General features: G+C 37.5%; 1 protein-coding gene across 1 annotated transcript in view; it reads left to right on the top strand.

Annotated features, from left to right (window-relative positions):
- Positions 1 to 8,354, top strand: part of LOC125658038 (uncharacterized) — a 25,040-nt gene extending 16,686 nt beyond the window's left edge. The window contains exons 2-3 of the mRNA XM_056148919.1: positions 1 to 1,467; positions 6,399 to 8,354. The exon at positions 1 to 1,467 is cut by the window's left edge and continues 362 nt beyond it. Coding sequence (XP_056004894.1) covers positions 1 to 1,467; positions 6,399 to 6,422 — 1,491 coding nt within the window. The 3' untranslated portion in view covers positions 6,423 to 8,354. The remainder of the gene's footprint in view (positions 1,468 to 6,398) is intronic.
- The last annotated feature ends 888 nt before the right edge of the window (positions 8,355 to 9,242 follow it).

Here is a 9,242-nt window from a genome sequence, read left to right as displayed (position 1 = left end):
CTTCTGGGATTGTACATTGTTAGCGGTTGCGTCGTATTTTTCTCCTCGTATGTTGTCTTCGAGTACAGCGCCTATCACTTCATGGAAAAGTTTAAGAAAGTCGATCGAAAGCATAACCCCGAAAAATACAAAAATGAATCCATCATCGCAAAAGGAACTTGCAATGACTATTTTTCGCATTCAACAGCTGTTGTGATTTTTATTTTACTAGCTGCGTTCCGTGGTCCTATTTATTATGACATCATAGCCGTTTACCGACTGACGTCAGACGGGTGTATTTTGGCATGCCTTATTGTAGGGGTCTGTTACCTAGTGACCTGGATTTTCTTGTGGACTTTATTAACAATAAAACAAGAGTGGATGTTCAGAATTCTTGATTACGCCAATGTTGGACAGCCAATATTTGTGATTAAAAGCGATCGGCTTTCAAAAACTAACTCCATCTCAATCGGCTCTGTCGAACTTAAAGATTTCAGTATTGAAAAAAGACGAAGGCCTGGTTCGGTTCCAAGTATTGACATTACACCAAGTGAAAGTGGCTTTGATGAATGTGAAATCGGACTGTCATCGGAGGAGGATCGCTATGGTACGGCGCTGTCTCCAGTGAATGAAGACAGTATTGAAAATGTCTTTCCAAATGACGTCATTGTGCGTAGAAATCGACATAGGAGAAGTGGGCCACGCTGTGTCACATTTCACGACCCTATACGTCATTCAGTAGGGAGTTTGTGCGAAAGGGACCCGACACGGAGTAGGTCACCAGTTCAGGAGGACAACAAGGTAAGCGTGACGGCAGACGTCCATAGATTGGGTCCAAGGACTCATTACCAACGGCGCAGCTCCGATCCAGAAATGAAACAGGTCTCCAAAAGACGACACAACAACATAGTGTTAGCCGCCATGAGAAACAACACATTAAGCTCTGAAAATAAAAACAATGCAGACTATCTGACAAATATAAATGACTTGTCAACAAGTTCGGATGATGTGAGAAGTAACGCCTCTGAACCTCTATTAAGCCAGCCAATGCGGTCTTCAGAAAACCGCAGGTGCGCAAGTCCAATCGGTAATGTAGCGCCATCTCGTGAGATGTCGTCTTATAAACCTTCAAATATTGAAACAGCTGAAGAACTTACATCACCAAAGAAATTGCCACAAAGTAATGAAACATCAATGGATATGTCGATATCACTGACCGAGAGTGGCATCGAGCAGTCCAATGTCACAGACATAACGACTATTCTGTCTGACGACGAATACGAAAACTTTAAGGGCACAAAGCAGCCAGACATTGTGCCAAACCAACATACCGGGTCACCACACAGAGTTTACCCGAAACCCCAGAATTTCATATCGAACTCAAAGGGGGTATCAAGACGAGATTCTGCTAACTATTCAATGACGTCATCACAAGACAACTCTTCCAATGATTCTGATCCCGTTCGACAGCCTGCTTTGTGCAGCCAAGTATGACATTTTCTGCATGAAAGGCGTGTGCATTGTGATGAGATTCTCTAGTCTGTGTGGTAAATGTAATTGTTGTGGTGAAGTGATGTGTAAGCATGTTAAAAGTTTTTATTTTTTGCTGTACATTGATGAGTATATTATTCGATTGTAAATTGATTTTATCTCTGTAAGATGTAGATGCATTGTCTATAGAGTAGAATTTATTTTCAACTTTGGAACATGAATATGACATTTTGTGTTGGTTTACTTTGTCTATAAATTTATGAATTATGGATCAAAGTTCATAGTGATTTATATTTTTAGAGTACCATCCAGGAGTTCGGTGAAATGGTTGTTTGTGACATTTTAAAATTCTGCGCATGCGTAGCCTAGTATTTGGAGTGGTTTTGGTGCAATATATAGCATGTAAATAGTGGTCTGTGATAACACCTTGTATCTCAAAAGGGCAGCTTGTCATCAGTACAGAGAGATTCCATACATTTAATCCACATCCCAGTTGGAAAAGTTGCATTGAATTATACGTCAATTATTTTTGGCTTTGTTTTATAACTTTTCGCAATATGATTCTACAACATTTATTAGATAGACTAAGGCCAAAAGGTGGCGTGCTAGTAATTTCATGCGATTAAAGAATCGTATTTACGTTTGGCTAATGTTGAAATGCATGTGTTCCTTCTTGACGAAAAGACCATGGGATCCTTTTATCGTTGCTGTGGGTTTTAGATTTTCTCAGGTGAAAATCCGTAGGGATCCGGGTTAGAATAGGTCCTCAGTACCCCTTGTTTGTCGTAAGAGGCGACTAAATGGGGTGATCCTTCAGATGAGACCGCAAAAACCGAGGTCTCGTATCACAGCAGGTGTGGCACGATAAAGATCCGTCCCAGCTCAAAGGCCGTAAGCGCCGAACATAGGCCTAAAGTTTGCAAGCCTTCACCGGCAGTGGTGACGTCTCCATATGAGTGAAATATTCTCAAGAGTGACGTTAAACAATATTCAATCAATCGATCTCAGGTGGAAACTCAAGTGGACTTTTCTGATCAAAATCTGTCTGTCGTCTATAACCTTTTTAGCATTTTCGACTTCTTCTGTTTTGAACCACAAGAACAATTTCAAACGAACTTGATGCAAAGTATCTTTGGGTAAAAGGAATTCATATTTGTTCAATGCAAGCGTCATGTCCCCATTCAAGGAAGATAATTTGGGGTGGGTTTTTAAACATCCTACGATGTATCACTGACCACAAAGGCGAAACTTGCAAAAAACTTCGATGGATATTGAAATTCAAGTTTATTCAAGCCACGACCTTGACCCCAGGGGTCAGGGTGAATCCATAAGCGAGGTTTTGATTTACCTAGGAAATGACAAGACATATATTTTAAGATTCTTCTCATAAACCACAAGGTTAGAGATTTTGAAATTAACATACAATCATTCTCACGAAGTGTAGATTCAAATTTCTTCAAGCATGACCTCCAGCGCAAGTTCGGATCCAGCTGCAACTGGGGTTTAAAGTATTAGATATTAAGAATATACTGGAAAACTATTCTCATCAAGAAGCGCAATGGTACTAATATGAAAGTACATTGAATCTTCAAATAGTGTATATTCAAGTTACCTTGGGGGCCAGGGCTAGGCTATTATTCACGCTTGAATTTTGCATGTGAATTTATAGAAAATATTTTTCCAAAGTCTAAATGTACAAGACTACATATAATATTCAAGCATCCTCGTGTATCGTGGGTTTTTAATGGGGGGTGGGGGCAGGAAACAGTTCATTTTTCAGTCAGATTATTATGCTAATGGACCCAATTGCACAAAGTTAGTTGACTTTAACTAACAGTTAATATGTCATTAACTCTTACATTTATATAGTGATAAGTTAATTGTCAGTTAAACTTAACTAACTTTTGTATAACTGGGTCCAGATGATTTTCCATACATAGCAAGCTCTTTTGAAGCGTAAACAGGAGTTCCTATATGAGGATATATAAATACTGTATTGAACTAACAAGGGGTTACTATTGACAAAGTATTAGTCAATGTAATTGTAAAGACAGATACACATGATACAGTGGCGGATCCAGTGCCACTTCCCCTCACCAATATGATCCAATTTTTAAATAGAACTATGTCCAAAACACTAATGTATATGCATGTACGTCTTATTTTGTAAGAATTACTCTGTAGCTTCGTGGGGCTTCGCACCCAAGCCCCCCCCCCCCCCCCCCCCACCACCACCACAACCACAACCCCCCGAACTTCGCCCTAGACCTACTGGGGAATTTATTAAACGATTAAAACTCCTAGCTATTTACTCTGGACGAATCCGTTCAAAACTTTCTGGATCCGCCACTGTGATAAAAGTCATCATCTCAAGAACCATAAGGCTATAATGTGTTAAATATGTATGCAAGCATCCTTTTATAGTGTATATTCAAATTTGTTTCAAACAAAAAAGTGCCACACAAGAGCCTTAAAGACCCAAATAAAATACCGCACGGTTTCTTCACTGATCATTGGATGTGGGCGGAGCTCATCTATGGCCATTGTTATTTACCTGGCCAAGAGATCGGGGTATTGTGGATACTTTTGATGTACACAGGAAGGGCCTCAGGGCTGTCTGCAGTGTTTCTGCGGTCATAGTTTTTATATAATGGGTGTGTCTCTATGGCTAGATGACACACAGTCTACACCACACCTCTTTCTCTCTTGTACTCTCAGTCATTGGCTCAATGAATAATTTTTATAAATATAGAACTATCATAAATTAATAACATAAATTATTTCAATAAGTTACAAGTTTTAGAAATTAATGGGCAAATTATTGTTTGATTTCTGATTGTGTGATTTATAATACATGTATATAGAGGGGGAGAATTACAATTATATCAAAATTGCGTTGTTCAGGGGTCTTTTTAAAAACAATTGAATTACGAGAAAATAGCAGTTGTGGACAGGTCAATGCTATCAAAACTCTAGAATACGGGGCTTCCTCGAGATCTAACGACTGCCTGTTGGTACTAGCTGTTATTGTTATCAAAACACCTCTCTGAGGTAGCTCTAGACCACAGTTTCTGCAGATGTCACTCCACCTGAGATCTATTGTAAGCTCTACATTATCTTTTGAGATCTTCCCTTCATGTACCACAATGATACAAATTGTCGACGCAAGCTCGTACTTCGCACACTGTTAAGTGTAGCCGAAGTGTAACGGAATCATCCGAGGATTGCGGATTGATCTGTAGCATAGATTCAGGTCTGATCAAACTGTGACCCCACAGTGTCATTTAGAGTGAAACCAAAATAGGGTCATCAAGTCTTGCAAAGGAATAAAAAGATTTTTTCAACAAAATCTACGTGAGAATCGCTTAGGGATTATTTATCAAATTGATATGCAAGCATCCCCTTGTAGTGTTGATTGAAGTTTGTTTATCCTATATGAACTCTGGGGTCAACGCGGAGCCAGAATAGGGTTGTGACATTTTGGACAAGAATTTTTAAAAACCATCTCAAAAACCACAAGAGTTGCAACGTTATGATTTCTCGTAATGTAGATTTAATTTGCTTGAGGCGTGATCTATGGGACTAGCGCGGGGCTACGATAAGGATTTTAGAAAACCTTCTAAGAACTACAAGGGGACGAGTTGTCAAATTAGTATGCACTCCTCTTAATGCAGTTTAGATTCAAGTCTTTACGATAGCTATGGTTTCTGGTAGGATTACAATATTGGTTCAAACTATTTTAAAAATTAATAGTGTCCCAGACCTCTACAAGATTTAACCTATTTAGAACGTGTGGGCGTTGTGGCCCATAGGTCTCTTGTCTAAAACTGTGGCTTCCAAACCATGATTGAATGACATGCAACCACACAGCAAAGAAAATCGATCGTTTACGATAAAACAACGACTCTAATTGTAACGAATTCGAACAATGTTCATTGCAACAATCTGTTTCTCGTTCAGTTAAACTTTAACAATGCCTAATTTCAAGGAATACAGAGCTTGAATTCGGCCGTGCAAATTGCAGTAATACATTTTACGCGGAGTAATGTTGTGCAACAAGTATAATTGGCCACATTTGTGATTGACAACAACAGTCATAATCGTACATTTCTTTCATAATTCTGAAGGAGCCAAGATTTGGTAATCTTGTGTCTGACACAATAATTCGAGAGATCGTTTTTTATTAAGCCATCTTTGTAGCATCTAAAACCAGATTGAAACTGCTGGTAACTGACGTTGATTTATGTTTTTGTATGATAAGTAATTTGTTCGTGGTTACTGTAAGCCAGACAATTATATGAAAATGACAGAAATGTCTGGATAGAAGTAGAGGAGTTGTATTACTAAGACTTGTCATCTCCTATAGCTGGTTATCAAAACCCATGTCTGACAATATGATCCCAGATATGACGCCGAGTCAAACGGTTAATCAATTAGATGATATATCGGCATTTTCTGCATTCAATCTAATTGGACTTAAATTCTGGGAGGAAATATCAGTGGATAGGTTAAGTTAGATTAAATCGTCACGTAGTAAGTAGTAGAATATAAAAAGCTGTTGTTTTCAACTAATTTCTTTCTTTCTTTCTAGGGGATAATTGTGAAAATTTGAATTCAAAATCAAAATTTTTATTTTCAATGTAAATGGCATTCTTTATAGAATCCTCAGTTATAAAGGGCATGATCGAATCCTGGGGAGGGGGTAGTGTTGAGCACAGGTTTGATAAGTGTATTTTAGTATCTGATTAATAGTTGTCGATTACAAAAATTCCGCCATTCCATAAATTATCCGGCATGCTAAACTGAATAAACTAACTGTATAGCAGCAGCGCATATATTGACCTCAGTAATAGTCATCAGAAGTTTCTTTTTCTAATTTAGAAATAATTTGACAACATGAAAACTGAATTTATTTCTTTTCTTTCCAGGTCTCAAAGGCGACAGATTCTTGACAAGAAATTGACTAAACTAGAGTGTTTTACGATACAAAAAAAATATGTGCACCACCGGTTATACCTCAGCCATGCAACATATGCATTCAGGGTAATTTAAACAGGGAGGGTAATTTAAACAGGGCGATTCCTTTGCTTTCTTGGGTGTTTCACAGACTTTTATTGACGTCATGGCGAATTACATCGCAGATCAATTTTTTCCCTACACGCATGCATGCACACACCACACACACACACACATAACATATAACGTGAAATTCATCTAAAAACATTAAATTGTTACAGACCATATCAAACATGTTATACATCAATCCAGTCTGGTGGTCGAGCTGGCCATGGTTCCAGTGTGGTGGTCGAGCTGGTCATGGTTCGTTTCAGAAATATAAGGAACGTGGATATTAAATTTCTGTAAGGTTTCCATATTTGATATTTTGTATTGAAAATAGTGTCTGATATGTAAAGGAATAATGAATGCTTTGGTATATGGTTATATGCTTTAGTTTACAACTGTTGTATATTATGTGGTATATGGTTATATGCTTCAGTTTACAACTGTTGTATATTATGTGGTATATGGTTATATGCTTCAGTTTACAACTGTTGTATATTACGTGGTATATGGTTATATGCTTCAGTTTACAACTGTTGTATATTATGTGGTATATGGTTATATGCTTCAGTTTACAACTGTTGTATATTACGTGGTATATGGTTATATGCTTCAGTTTACAACTGTTGTATATTATGTGGTATATGGTTATATGCTTCAGTTTACAACTGTTGTATATTACGTGGTATATGGTTATATGCTTCAGTTTACAACTGTTGTATATCATGTGGTATATGGTTATATGCTTTAGTTTACAACTGTTGTATATTATGTGGTATATGGTTATATGCTTCAGTTTACAACTGTTGTATATCATGTGGTATATGGTTATATGCTTTAGTTTACAACTGTTGTATATCATGTGGTATATGGTTATATGCTTTAGTTTACAACTGTTGTATATCATGTGGTATATGGTTATATGCTTTAGTTTACAAGTTACAACTGTTGTATATCATGTGGTATATGGTTATATGCTTTAGTTTACAAGTTACAACTGTTGTATATCATGTGGTATATGGTTATCTGCTTCAGTTTACAATTGATTTGTTGTATATCTAAGAAATGATCGCGTTTTCGTATATGTTGCAGGATAACCTCCTTGGTCTCGAAAAGGTGTTTGAAATATAAATGCCTCGGCGTTTTGAAAATATATTTCAAACAACATTTCGAGACCCCGGAGGTTATCCTGCAACATTCATGAAAACAAGAACTTTATTTCTATTCTACTACGGCTCAGGAATATACAGCCGATCGTTTTCTTGTATACATGTAGCTACGAATGAGGTCACTGAGACGTCATGGCAGTTTCCGAGAAGCCCTACATTGTTTCTTGCTAATGAAAAGGGTGAGGTGGTAGGGATATTCTAAATTTATGTATTTAGTTTGATGTTAACGGATTATGTCAGTTTCGTTGAAAACAGTTCAAGAAAAACGTGTCTGTGCATCGCCATGTTTACATGTATATCGCTCTCAAAATACAGAGGACTGGTTTATACTGAATGACAAATGTTCTATAGTGATTTATTTCTTTTACAACATGTATTGATCGCGTTTTATTATTATGAAATTGAATTATCAGTTATCGACTTTATTGTTGCATTAGCAAAACTCGAAGTGCAAGCGAGGTATGTATCAATTTTCTCATAATTATTTAATGCGGATGAAAGTATATCGTAGAATAATGACCGCAGCATTCCTTTGATCTTTGCAGTAACCGTGGTAGAATATTTGGTATATGGCTATATGCTTTAGTTTACAATTGTTGTATGTTATTTGGTATATGGCTATATTATCAATAAATGCGGTCAAGAAAAATTCTCGAGAGGGACGTTACACAATATGCAATTAATCAATCAGTCAATCAAAATTTATCTCGGTGTACTATGTTTGAAAACAGTTTTATATTGCATTTCATTTAACCGAACAGGTCGCGGTAGCTCAGTGGTAGAGTGTTTCAAGTTCGTAACAGGGAGGTCGTGAGTTCGATCGAGCCCCTCTCAAACCTAAGACTTAAAATAGGTAGTGATTGCTCCTTCGCCAAACGCTCGGCATTTAGAAATGAGAATCACAGGTCTTTCGGAGGTCCCATGTCGCGGCAGGCGTTGGCATGATAAAGAACCCTCACTTCTACAGCCCTGAGCCTTAAGCATAGGTCTAAATTCTACGGCTGGTGACATCTCAATGGGAGTGAAAAATTCTCGAGGAAACAAACAAGCAATCATTTAATCAAAACCAAAGCCGAAAATGTGGCGCAATGAGATTGAAAGTTCCTTCATACTCGCTTGTGTACGTGTCAGTTTAATTACGCACGCGAAGTCATATTGACTGTCCATATGGTGCGCGTTTTAATTAATTTCGATTACGAGCGTCATTTAAAAAGACGAAGAAAATTTTCATGGCTGATTTATCGCTGAACAAAGGTGCCGCTAGAATGATTAGTCTATTAGAGTCACGTGATATTTTGGATTCAGACATGAGTATTCGGACACGAAATTATGTAATGCCATATAGCATTGTGCCACCTTAGTTTTATTTTTTCGGAGATAGGGGTTTTCAGCAGAAGGTTTTTTTTAAAGGAGGTGGGGGTATTTTTTGTTTGGCATTTGTAACATAATTTTTAATTCAGTATAGATTGACTGATTTAAACTTATTGTATCATGTATAGCATAAAAGGAGTCTAGACGGCAGGCAGAACCCAAAATTCCTAA

This window comes from Ostrea edulis, chromosome 9, assembly GCF_947568905.1.
Source record: "Ostrea edulis chromosome 9, xbOstEdul1.1, whole genome shotgun sequence".
Taxonomy (NCBI): Eukaryota; Metazoa; Mollusca; class Bivalvia; order Ostreida; family Ostreidae; genus Ostrea; species Ostrea edulis.
Note: the sequence above shows the minus strand (reverse complement) of the source record. Positions and strands in the feature narration are given on the sequence as shown.